General features: G+C 35.2%; 1 protein-coding gene across 1 annotated transcript in view; it reads left to right on the top strand.

Moving 5' to 3' along the window:
* Positions 1 to 13408, top strand: part of MTX2 (metaxin 2) — a 71284-nt gene extending 57876 nt beyond the window's left edge. Inside the window, exons 6-10 of the mRNA XM_017868298.1 lie at positions 788 to 880; positions 1372 to 1410; positions 1796 to 1921; positions 2982 to 3058; positions 12956 to 13408. Of these exons, the coding sequence (XP_017723787.1) occupies positions 788 to 880; positions 1372 to 1410; positions 1796 to 1921; positions 2982 to 3058; positions 12956 to 13127 (507 nt within the window). The 3' untranslated portion in view covers positions 13128 to 13408. The remainder of the gene's footprint in view (positions 1 to 787; positions 881 to 1371; positions 1411 to 1795; positions 1922 to 2981; positions 3059 to 12955) is intronic.
* The last annotated feature ends 508 nt before the right edge of the window (positions 13409 to 13916 follow it).

The raw sequence follows: 13916 nt of genomic DNA, 5'->3' as shown, positions 1-13916 counted from the left end.
CGGCCTCCCAAAGTGCTGGGATTACAGGCTTGAGCCACCGCGCCCGGCCCTATTTTATTTTATTTTATTTTTTTTTTTTTTGAGAAGGAGTCTCGCTCTGTCTCCCGGGCTGGAGTGCAGTGGCCGGATCTCAGCTCACTGCAAGCTCCGCCTCCCAGGTTTACGCCATTCTCCTGCCTCAGCCTCCCGAGTAGCTGGGACTACAGGCATCCGCCACCTCGCCCGGCTAGTTTTTTGTATTTTTTAGTAGAGACGGGGTTTCACTGTGTTAGCCAGGATGGTCTCGATCTCCTGACCTTGTGATCCGCCCGTCTCGGCCTCCCAAAGTGCTGGGATTACAGGCTTGAGCCACCGCGCCCGGTCGTGTATTAGAATTTTAAAATGAGTGAAATTTTTTCCCCATATCTTTACTAACAGTATTTTTTTCATCTTTGACCACTTTATAAACAGCACATGTCAGTCTTTTGGTATTTCCTTTATTTCTAATAAGATTAATTAATCTCTTAAACAAGGTTTGCTGACCATTCTGTTTTCTTCTTTTGCGAAGTAGTTGATAATGTAATTTTCTCTATTGAAAGATACATTTGTATAATGACAAATAAGTACATACTAATATTTTGTAGTGATAGCAGAGTATTAAATATGCTTTTATATAAAATTTTTAGGGGGCATTTTGGAAGTTTAATTCATTGTATAGTTGCATGTTATATTATTTGTTAGTAAGATAACTGAAAGTTTTTGTGTATTTAATATGATGGTCTTTTAAATTTTTTTAAATTCCCTTTAGGGCCATTCTCTTAGTGATGGGCTGGGTGAAGTCCAAAAAGCAGAAATGAAAGCTTACATGGAATTAGTCAACAATATGCTGTTGACTGCAGAGGTAAAATACTAGATGATATGGCTTGAAAATAAGCTTTTTCTCTCATTCTCATAAAATATAATCTTTCTAATGGGTTAAAGTTATTGAGAAATGGGAAAATAGTCAAGTAATTCTAGAGCTGAGATGGCTACCTAAATTATTTGATTGTTACCTTTGAACAAGTTACCTGACATTTTCAGTTCTACTTTTGTGTTTATAAAAGGGGTGATTCTTGCCTACTCATTATTTTACTTTGGCCTTTTGAAATTTACTTAAATAACATCTGTAAAACACTTTAATGGTATTTAGACACGTATTGTGTGAACAAAAAATATTTTTATATCGTACCATCATTACATTTAATAATTCTGAATAGCAGCTAAGGAAAACAAACCCCTATGTATGTGACTTATGAAATTAGCTTATAAAAAATTGCCTTGGCAAAAAATTACTTTCTTTATCCTTTTCCTCTTTGGTATCCTAAAGTCTAGTGACTGTTCTTTTGTTCCTAGCTGTATCTTCAGTGGTGTGATGAAGCTACAGTAGGAGAGGTGAGTGGTTCTGTAACATTTATCTTAATTAAAATTTAATGAGAAAACACTTTTGCTCAGAATCGCAAGTCCCTGCTCATAAATGAAACATTGTGGTTTATACCATTAGTGATATAGTTTTTCACTTACTTTAATTTTGCTTGCACATACATTTTAGGGAAGCTGTGTGTCATTGTTTGATATAACGGGTTGCAAAGTACATAAAAGTTTATATATTTTTAAAGAGAATGGCTTAAAATTTTAATTTTTTAGATTGCAGGCTGTGTATTTTTTTCAGATTGCTCTATTTATGTTCTTTGAAAATATGTTTCTTTTAGAATTCTATTTGTAAAACGGGCATTGTTTTAGGAAGGATCACCTTTTTTACAAAATCTTTTTGCTTTAGATCACTCATTCTAGGTATGGATCTCCTTACCCTTGGCCTCTGAATCATATTTTGGCCTATCAGAAACAGTGGGAAGTCAAGCGTAAGATGAAAGCTATTGGATGGGGAAAGAAGACTCTGGACCAGGTCAGTTCAGGTTGAAATTGACAAAACCCTCAACTTTTGTGGATTAAAAGAATCATTCTTTATATTGGTACTCTTTTAAAAAAGAATTTTTTTTATAATATAAGATTTGCAAGAAAACCATTTGCTGTTATTTTCACTAAGGTGAAGTAATTTTATTTCTAAAAATTCATACGTGCTTGATGTAAAGCAAATAATACAATGCAGATATGTGTAAAAAAGCAGTGAAACTTGCCTGAAATCTCATCACCTAGAAATTGCCACCCTTAACTATTTGGAGAGCCTTCTTCTAGATGTTTCTTAGTAACATTTTCTCAAATGGGATCATTATGCCTGCTACTGTATAACCTGAGGGCTTTTTTTTTTGAGCAATACATGTGGGTACCTTTTATGTAACTAAATATAGATCTGCAGCATCGGGCTTTAAAAAAAAAAAAGCCCTGTTAAACACAGTACTTAATATATCTATATCTATCTGCATCTATCTATCTATCTGTCTGTAGTTTTGCTACTAAAGTAGCAAAACTTAAAAATACTTAATCTTGTCCACAAGCATCATTAAGTTAATTAATGCCCGTCTTTTCCAAGGCTACCCTTAATACTAGCCAGCCATCTCACTGATGTGTGCCATTGGCCACAAGGGGGTTTCAGTAAATGAATAGGGATAGAATAAATAAAAATCTGTCTCCACTAGTGGGAAAACAACTCAATTGCTTTTACTCATGGTGGGTCAATGGTGTTACGTTTATTAAGCAGATTTTTCAGTATATGCAAAGCCATTTGAATATATGGATTCAGGAAGACACTTTTGTTCTTGACAAAATCCTTATAAGTAACTTAAATGTACTTGTAGTTTGAAGGAAATTCACTGAAATTTTCTTCCTGTTTCTTATATAGAAAGTATTATGTATGTATGTGGTCTATAGTCTTATTAAAATATATTATAAAAGGTTAACCTAAATTTATGTTTTTGTTATAAACTGTGATACAAGTTATGTTTTAGATACTTTTTATTGTTTTGCTAATTGATATACTTTTCTTTGGGGTTCATTGCCTGTGTTAGGTCTTAGAGGATGTAGACCAATGCTGTCAAGCTCTCTCTCAAAGACTGGGAACACAACCGTATTTCTTCAATAAGCAGTAAGAAATTTTACTTTTTTAAAGTTAATTTTCTGTACTGTTAGGTTGCAGATTTCTTTTTTTCATAAAAGAATTGCTTTTTCAAGAAGAGATTTATCTATTTTATAATTTTTGTACTCAAATATTTTTGTGACACTTTACTCTCAGGCACAGTGCTAGGCTCTAGGAGACCAAGATTTCTAAAATATGGTCCTTATCATTAAGAATTTCTCAGGCTGGGTGCGGTGGCTCAAGCCTGTAATCCCAGCACTTTGGGAGGCCGAGACGGGCGGATCACAAGGTCAGGAGATCGAGACCATCCTGGCTAACACGGTGCACGGTGAAATCCCGTCTCTACTAAAAAAATACAAAAAACTAGCCGGGCGAGGTGGCAGGCGCCTGTAGTCCCAGCTACTGGGGAGGCTGAGACAGGAGAATGGTGTAAACCGGGGAGGCGGAGCTTGCAGTGAGCTGAGATCCAGCCACTGCACCCCAGCCTGGGCGACAAAGCGAGACTCCGTCTCAAAAAAAAAGAAAAAAAAAGAAAAAGAATTTCTCTTAAAGACAGTCATGTAAATCAATCATTGTATGATAAGGTTTTAATGAGGTAGTTCAAGGTGCTATATATGGAACTACAAAATCTTAACAAAATTCTAAACTTGTAAAGTACTATTAAACATGAAGAAAAGTAAATTACTATTAATGTAACTGTAGTTTTCTGTGTAGAATGATACCTGGAGGACTAGAAGAGTCAATAAAACTAAATATTAAAAAATATTGTTTGATGGACAAGCAATATTATGAACTTATCTTTTAAATGTTAATGAAAATATGTGTAAAACACAGAAATTAATATAAAGGATGTAGGTTAAATATATGTGTATGTATGTAAGTTGAATAATGTTTCATTGACAGATTTACTTTTGCAGTTTTGAAAAGAATCTAATGAAGGCAAAGAATGAATTTTCCTTTGTTAAAAAATTATAATTTTAATATATCAAAATCAGCTGTCCTGTGATCCAGTGTAAGATGGGCTTAAAGCATTTTAATCTTAGAACTTTCCCTAGAAAGTCTAACCTTTTCTTGGCATTTTAATAAAAATTATTTGATTTGTAGATTAATAATTTCTAAAAGGCTTTATTTGCTATTATGTGTTATATCATCATAAGCATTCCTCTTCTATAACCATATCAAACATATTTGGGTAAAGATAACATTTGTAGTAAAAATGACTATGATGATAGTTTGGAAATTTAAGTTATATTAATCTATAACACAAGTAATATATGCTATATATAATTGATATTAAAATAAAATCTAGGGTCTGTTGCTCTTTGAAGCAGAAAAGTCACAGAATTCAAACTGTGAAATTCTAGTAGGTAAAGCTTCTAGGACCCTGTTCCTATTTCTAGTGATATTTGCAATGCAGATTCTATTTTTCAGTCTCTAGCACAAGAGAAATGTATCCAAATGTCAGTATTACGTGGTTTCTTTTCTTTCTGACACAGGAATTCTTAGGAATTGAAAAGCTCAGAAGGGGTGTGTTTTATTGAAATACATTATTCTATTTTAGTTTTGTTATGCACTCTGTGTTTAGAGGAGGCCAGGAGAATAGATCTAACTTACTTTACTTCTCAGTTAAACTCATTGTCATTGTGTTAGTAACCAGAGTTTGGCATGTGACTCAGTGGAAACATCAAGATATCATTTCTCTTCATAAGGGCACAATTACATTTAATCTTGTGATGAAAACTTCTAACAACAGTTCAAACACCAAAGGCTTGGCTTTTGAGAAACTATTTAACTGATGCTATGATGTACAGTTTTGACATAATTTTCCTTTACATGATACTTAGATAAACATTTTCCCTAAAAATAAGATTAAAGATAGAAGAGATTTAATTTTTAATTTTATTCAATCATTTAATTAATATTAAAATGCAAATAAAGTACATTTAGAAAAAAGTAACTGGTATTTCACTTTCTGTGCCTACATTTTCTCATTCCTTTGTCTGTACCAGGAGTCATTATTTTGTGAGATACTATGCTGAATAGAGCTGTGGCTTAAGTCAGGATACATAGTATTTTACTGCAAGACAGAGAGGGTCTGAATTCTATTCTTGGCTCTGACATATCTCTAAGTTACTCTAATTTCTCTATGTATACTCCAGTCCTAAAATTAGAATTAACCCCCTACAATTAGGATTAATCCCCTAAAATTAGAATTAACTTTCCTTCTAGCTGAACTACTGGGGATGTTGGGAGGACTCATGAAAGAAACCAAATACCTGTACTTGATGAGAGAAAAGGAAAAGGGTAGTTAAGAGAGATCTTACAGAAAGAATAGTAATTGGGAAAAGAGGCCAAAAAGCAAGGGGCTTGATTTACAAAACTTGAGTGACAGCCCGAAAGATAAGTGATTGGGATGTAAAGAAAAGATATGTAGATCATTTCTAGTACTTTAAAGAGATGAAAAGTTAATAATGGGAAAGAACAATTAGGAAACATCCAGACAAAATTAATGCTTTTGAAACTAGATGATACTTTGAAGGTATCACAAATAAATGTGAAATAATGAATAAGCAAAGCAAAAAAGATGAGTGGCAGAAAAATCTTAAATGGAAAATGTTAGGAAAATGTTGAATTTTACTGTTTTTATTTTGATATTCAAATGAAAAAACAGTAGATAACTAATATGAATGTGGAAAGAATAATAATATAAGAAGGCATCAAATTTCTTAGGACCTTAAAAATATATTTGTCACCCTGGAATATTTTCTAATAAAAGTCTATAAAGATAAATCCAATAATATATGAAACATCTTAGAGCTCACAGGTGGGGAATTGCTATCTGTATTTGAATTATAATCACAAACTATTTGGTAAGCAGAATGGTGGAAAGTTAACGTTTTCACATGATATAGCAAGATAACTAAAATTGGAGATATATGAAGATCTTGACTTGATTAAACAGTTCAGCAGAAATACTGGATAAAATATTTTTTTTGTTCTTGTCTTCCATGTGAGTTGGAAATATTTTCTGAATTTGTTACTTCTCTTTTATTAAGTCATGTTTATTGATGTGTAATTTACATCTAGTAAAATTGGCACTTTTATGTGTGTAGTTCTATGAATTTTAACATAGGCATATAGTTGTATAACTGTCACCTATCAACTAAAATATTAATTGTACTTTTTAAAAAGACTTGTTGGAATCAGTAATTTATATATGTCAGAGTCAGTATAAGGAGTTGCTCAAATTTGGAAAAATTACAAAAAATATGCTTTAAAGGTTAAGTGTTTGTGGATATATACAGTTATGCCCTGTATAGCAACCTTTCAGTCTGTCATGGACCAAATATATGAAGATGGTCCCTTAAGATTGTAATATATTTTTACTATACCTTTTCTATTTTACTATACCTTTCCTATGTTTAGATATGTTTAAATACACAAGTATTTGTGTACCATAAATACACATTATCATTGTGTTACAGTTGCCTGCAGTATTCAGTATGGCGATGTTCTGTACAGGTTTGTAGCCTAGGAGCAATAGGCTGTACCATATAGTCTAGGTGTATAGCATCATCTAGGTTTGTGTGAGTAGACTCTATGATGTTCACACAGCAAGAAAATTGCCAAACAGTGCATTTCTCAGAATGTATTCCTGTTAAGTAACACACAATTTTATGTGCTTTGGTTTAATCTATTGAGTTATACTTTTGTTGATATTCTTTTTTTTTTATTATTATCATACTTTAAGTTCTAGGGTACATGTGCACAATGTGCAGTTTGATTACACTATGGTCATACTGTGTCCATAGTTGGTGGTGCTGCACCCATCCACTCGTTATTCTACATTAGGTATATCCTCCTAATCGCTATCCTTTCCCCCTGACCCCTCCTTGTCAATGGACCCTAGGTGTGTGATGTTTCCCCTTCCTGTGTCCAGGTGAGCTCTTGTCTTTCCCACCTATGAGTGAGAACATACGGGATTTTGTGTTCTGTTCTTGCAATAAGTTTGCTGAGAATGATCGGTTTCCAGCTGCTTCGCAGTCTCCACAAAGACATGAACTCAATCTTTTTTATGGCTGCATAGTATTCCCATAGTGTGTGTGTATATGCCACATTTTCTTATCCCAGCCTTGTCACTGGTGGACATTTGGGTTGATTCCAGAGTCTCTTGCGTATTGTGGAATAGATGGCCACAATAAAATATGTGCTGGCATGTTGTTTTATGCAGCATGACTTATTAATCCTTTGGGTATATCCCCAGTAATGGGATGGCTTGGCGGTCAAATGGGTATTTCTAGTATCTAGATCCTATGAGGAATCGCCAAACCGTTTCCACAATGGTTTAACTAGTTTACAGTCCCCACCAACAGTGTACAAGTGTCCTATTTCGTCCACATCCTCTCCCAGCACCTCGTTATTTCCTGAGGATTGTTTAATGATGCCATCTACCTTGGGGTGAGATGGTTCTCATTGGTTTTGATTTGGCCATTTCTCTGATGGCGTAGTGGATGATGAGCATTTTTCATGTGTCGTGTTGGCTGTATGAAGAGAAGTATCTGTTCATTATCTTTGCCCACTTTTTGATGGTTGTTTGAGACTATTTTGTAGGTCTGGCTTATTATCCTTTGTCAGTGAGTAGATTGCAAAAATAGATTTTGGTCCCATTCTGATAGGTTGCCTGTCTCACTCTGCATGGTGTTTCTTTTGCTGTGTAGAAGCTCTTGAGTTTAATTAGATCCCATTGTCCATTTTTGACTTTTGTTGCCATTGCTTCTGGTGTTTTAGACATGAAGTCCTTGCCCATGCCTGTGTCCGGAATGTATTACCTAGTTTTCTTTTAGCGGTTTTTATGGTTTCAGGTCTACACATTGTAAGTCTCTTTAATCCATCTTGAATTAATTTTCATATAACGGAGTAGGAAAGGATCCAGTTCAGGCTTTCTACTTATGGCTAGGCCATTTTCCAGCACCACTTTATTAAATAGGGAAATCTTTTCCTATTTCTTGTTTTGGTCAAGGTTTGTCAAAGATCAGATGACTGTACGATATGTGGGTATTATTTCTGAGGCCTCTGTTCTGTTCATTGGTGTATATCTCGGTTTGTAACCATACATGCTGTTTTGGTTACGATACCTTCGTAGTATTAGTTTGAAGTCAGGTAGGCATGATGCCTCCAGGTTTGTTCTTTTGCTTAGATTGTCTTGAACAATGCGGGGGTCTTTTTTGGTTCCATATGAACTTTAAAGCAAAAATTTTTTCCAATTCTGGAAGAAAGTCATGGTAGCTTAAGGGAGATGGCATTGATGGCATTGAATCTATAAATTACCTCGGGCAGTATGGCCATTTTCTAAAGTAACTTGCCAAAAAGTTGCTATCTTTATGTGAAATCAGATCAATTTTTATATGCTCATGCCCATATATAATTCAGTACCTCTGGAGTTATGTGGATATATATTTGCAACAAATAACATTGTGGCCACTTCAGGGGTACTTCTGGAGCACTGTCATTTGAGCATACATTGATAGTTGAACTCTTTCAGAGCGTTTATTTATTGATAAAGGGTGCCCATCTATATTACTGGAATTTGCATCAGGGAATATATTCACCTTTTTTAGGCTCTAGTACAAGAAGCATAGGGTAGCTGTCACTAAACAAGGATTAGGAAAATAAGTTCTAAATTGGTAAGATAAGATGTACCTCTTAAGAAATATGTTTAGGGATGTGGAAGAGTTGGTGTTTGTATTCTCACCAAGTGCCTCAGCTCAGCTCCACATTTATCCACTCTACACCCTTGGTTTTTTGCAGGGATCTATTCATTATTGATTCATCCCTGTGCTGGTAAGATGATGGTACTGTTGAGTCTAAGGACCTTGAGATATATTTTTTAAAAAACTGTACTGTTGGCTACCCATTTAAACATGGCCACAGATTGTACATTTGACTTTGATTAACACTTCATGAATGTGTCAAAAGAGTGGAAGGCTTTCAAAGAATGTAAGTTACTGCTATTGAGAAAATAAAATATTCCACACATCTTAAGATGCTTTCTTTTATAATTCATGTATTTATTCAGCAAGTGCTATTTCAGTTCCTTAGACACTGTGCTAAGAACTGGGAATATAAACATACATGCATCATTGCCTTTAAATAGCTTGGAGTGTAGTGAGGGAAACAGTTAAGTGAACACAGTTATAATATGGTATGAGAAGTGTGTCACCTTTTTATTGGTTCATTCAACACAAATTTATTGAGAACCTGCTTTGTGCAAGGAATTGTTCTAGGTATTGGGGATATAGCAGGAACCAAGTAGGTGAGGTCCTTTCTCTATAGGACTTTCTGGTAGAAGAGATGCACAATAAGAAAAAAAAAAATTATGTGGTATTAATTATCAAATGTAGCATTAAAAAAGGACCACATGATAAGGAGTGACTACATGTCCACTTAAGTTTGGGTGGTCTGAGGAGACTTTAAGATGTGCCATTTAAACCTTATTCTAAAAAATAAGGAGCCAGTGTGAAGTCAGAGGAAGAGTATTTTAGGCAGCAGGAATAGTTGTAGTCAAGGCTGCCTAATTGGCTTGAGTTTGTTACGTTCAAATGCAAGAAGCAAGGCCAGTTTGGGTTGTGTGCTATGAATGGTAGGATATGAGGCTAAAGAGGTAGGCAGAGGCCAGATTATCAAGGCTCTGTGTGCTTAGTGTAAGGAGTTTGGCATTTTAGTATAAGTAGAACAGAAATCCATTTGAATATTTTGTGTTTGGAGTTCGTATGATCTGCTGACATTAGTCATTCTGACTGTGGTATGGAGAATGAGTAGAAGCAGTAAGACACTTTAGGAGGCTATCTCAGTGGTCTAGGTGACAGATGATGGTAGGTTACACTGTGAGTTCATAATGAATAAGTAAGTGGTGGCATTCAGGGCATATTTTGGAGGTAGTGTCTCACCAGACTTGCTAATGGATATAGGAGGGTGAAAGAAAGGACTCAAGAGTAGCCCCTAGATTTTTGGCCTGAACAGCTGGTTGGATAGTGGTGCCTTTATTTTGGGAAGTTTGGGGGACAAGCAGGTTTGAGATACTGTAAATTACTGCTATTGAGAAAATAAAATATCCTACACATCTTAGTCAAGATGCTCCACATCCTGCTCCACAGATATTCCACATTGAAGTGGAGACGTTATGTAGGCATTTGAATGTGTGAATCCAGAGCTCAGGGGAGACATTAAGACCAGAAATAAATATTTAGGAGTCAGTGGCATCAAGGATGGTATTTAAAGCTGTGCATCTCTAGGATATTACTTATCAATAGGAATCAAGGCCACATAGCTAGTGACAGTATTGGGGTTCAAATTTAGATTTTTACCAACCCCCAAATTTATTCTACCAAACCAGATTACTGCAACATATTTTCACATTTATTTGGGGAAACTCCACCCCTGATATTTAACGTGGGTTCTTTTCTATTTCCCTAAGCGTGTCAGCTGGTCTAAGAAATAAAGGGAAAGAATACAAGAGAGAGAAATTTTAAAGCTGAGTGTCGGGGGGAGATATCACATGTCGGCAGGTTCCGTGATGCTCCCTGAGCCATAAAACCAAGTTTTTATTAGCAATTTTCAAAAGGGGAGGGAGTGCACGAATAGGGTGTGGGTCACAGAGATCACATGCTTCACAAGGTAATAAAATACCACAAAGCAAATGGAGGCAGGGCCAGATCACAGGACCACAGGATGGGGCAAAATTAAAATTGCTAATGAAGTTTCCACATGCATTGTCATTGATAACATCTTATCAGGAGACAGGGTTTGAGAGCAGACAACCTGTCTGACCAAAATTTATTAGGTGGGAATTTCCTCTTCCTAATAAGCCTGGGAGCGCTACAGGAGACTAGGGCTTATTTCATCCCTGCGGCTTCCACGTAGAAGACGGCTGCCCCCAGGGGGCCGTTTATAGGCCTACCCTCAGGATGCATTCTCTTTTTCAGGGATGTTCCTTGCTGAGAAAAAGAATTCAGTGATTATTTCTCTTGATTGCCTTTGAAAGAAGAGAAATGTGGCTCTGTTCCGTCTGGCTCAACGGCAGTCAGAGTCCAAAGTCTTATCTCCCTTGTTCCCTGAACATTGCTGTTATCTTGTTCTTTTTTCAAGGTGCCCAGATTTCATATTGTTCAAACACACACGTTCTGCAAACAATTTGTGCAGTTAACGCAATCATCACAGGGTCCTGAGGCGACACACATCTTCCTCAGCTTACGAAGATGATAGGATTAAGAGATTAAAGTAAAGACAGGCATAGGAAATCACAAGGGTATTGACTGGGGAAGTGATAAGTGTCCATGAAATCTTCACAATTTATGTTCAGAGGTTGCAGTAAATGCAGGCGTAAGACATTATAAAAGTATTAATTTAGGGAACCCACAAATGTCCATGAAATCTTCACAATTTATGTTCTTCTGCCGCAGCTTCAGCTGGTCCCTCCATTCGGGGTCCCTGACTTCCCACAACACATGTTTATGTAGGCTAGCACATGTTTTCTCAAAAACTTTATCACTATGGGACTCAGAGTAATAATTAGCTCATAATTATGATGACATTTTCTTGTTTTAGTAATATTGCATTAGTAATTATTTTAATATAATGTAAATTGGTGATGCCCCATTTATAGATCATTAGTAGTGGGATAGATTTCATTTTGTTGTTAGTAGCATATAATTAAAGAGAAAAAAACCCTAGAAATTTTATGTTGAAGCCATCCTTAACGATTTTATCTCCTTCAGAAATCTAAGTTACTTTAAAAGTGGTAAAATTAAAGTTGTATCTTGTTGTTGATTTGTGATTGGGTATCATTTTTTTGGTCCTGTCATCACAGTGAAATCTTTTGTGCTTTGACAGCACTTTGTTTATGCATCTATTAAAATACTTAAATTGTATTTATTAAAACAACTTTATAATTTATGTTTCATGTACATGTCTTAGAGTATTTTTCTTGTTTTATGCCTCACATTTGGTATAGTTTCTGGCACATTGGAGATCTGCTGTATTTATTTAGTGACAAAAATAACGAATTAAATGAATATGATCATTACATCTATATTATTTTAACACACTTAAATGTTGTTACTAAAGAAAGCAAGTCACACAACTAGCAAATCATATTTTTTTTTTCATATAGCAGAAACTCCAAGTAAAGTTATATCAAGTTGTGGTAGGATTTGTTTCTTATGTGGCTTTTTTCTTTTAAATTGATGAATAAAATTATTTTTAAAAACATAATCACGGAGGTCTTTCGTGTATCTACAGGACATTTGTTCCGGGACCTGCACAGATACTAAAATCTGCAGAGTTCAAGTCTCTTATATAAAATGGCATAATTGCTTATGTAAATTTAATGTATCGAGAAAGAAAGAAAAAATGGTGCAGTGTCTGCTTGTAATCTATGTACATCCTCCCGTATATTTTAAATCATCTCTAGATTACTTATAGTACCCAATACACACAATCTAAATGATATGCAGTAGTGTGATCTCAGCTCACTGCAACCTCCACCTCTCGGGCGTAAGCCATCCTACCACCCCAGCCTCCTGAGTAGCTAGGACTATAGCCAAGCACCACCATGCCTGGCTAATTTTTGTATTTTTTGTAGAGATGAGGTTTTGCCATGTTGTTCAGGCTGGTTGTGAATTCCTGAGTTCAAACAGTCCACCCACCTCAGCCTCCCAAAGTGCTGGGATTACAGGCATGAGCCACCATGCTTGGCCTGTGTTGTTATTTCTAATCGTTTAAAATATTTTGGATCTGAGGTTGGTTGAACCTGCGAATATGGGACCTGTGGGTGAAGAGGGCCAACTGTGTTTTCTACTGTAAAAGTTAAATGCTACTTACTCACATTACTCCCGTTTCTACTTTTAGGCCTACTGAACTTGATGCACTGGTATTTGGCCATCTGTACACCATTCTTACCACACAGTTGACAAATGATGAACTTTCTGAGAAGGTGAAAAACTATAGCAACCTCCTTGCTTTCTGTAGGAGAATTGAACAGCACTATTTTGAAGATCGTGGTAAAGGCAGGCTGTCATAGTGTTATGTGTTAGTCTCGGAAATCTTAACTTTTGAAAGATGTTTTACTTGAATGTTGGATATTGATGTCAGAATTTTAAAACCAAATTACTGCTTTTTGAAACCTCAAAACAAATTATATAATGTATCTTATATATGTGCTTTATATTGTTATTTGTATATACATTAAAATCTGAATTATTTCATCTGATATGTCATATTCTGTATCTTGAAATTTTGTTTCCTTGAAACATGCATGCATATAAAAATAAAGCTTAAACAACTGTATGGATATTACATTTACTGTCTTTTGATTTTTCTGAAAGTCATTCACTGAATTTTACACATGTGGAATAAACAGTGTCTTTTCTAAGGCAGATAATTTGTGTTACATACTCCCAAGATTCCCTTGCTAGATACATGGTGAAGCAGATAATGGGAATAAACGTTCTTAACAATTGTGCACTTAGAAGATATGGATGGTTTTAAGGTAATTAAATCTTGGTGCAGATTTGACATTTAAGAACGTTCTTTATATAGAGACTTAATTAAAAAACATTTCATCAGAGCAGCTGTGATTTACATTTGATAAAGGAAAAGGTTGAGGAACCTAATTTTTTTGAGACAAGAACATTTTAATAATGCTCTTTTATTCCTTTGTGGGGAAGGGAAGATAGTTTTCACATAAGTATTAACAGGAATTTTTATGTAAACATTAAGGATTATATGTTGTGTCCTTTTCAAATTTTCTCGTAGTTTATGTTGTATAAAACCAAGGATGCTCTAGAGACAGATGTAAAAAATGATTTCT

This window comes from Rhinopithecus bieti, unplaced genomic scaffold (assembly GCF_001698545.2).
Source record: "Rhinopithecus bieti isolate Rb0 unplaced genomic scaffold, ASM169854v2 scaffold_3062, whole genome shotgun sequence".
In the NCBI taxonomy this organism is placed as follows: domain Eukaryota; kingdom Metazoa; phylum Chordata; class Mammalia; order Primates; family Cercopithecidae; genus Rhinopithecus; species Rhinopithecus bieti.
Note: the sequence above shows the minus strand (reverse complement) of the source record. Positions and strands in the feature narration are given on the sequence as shown.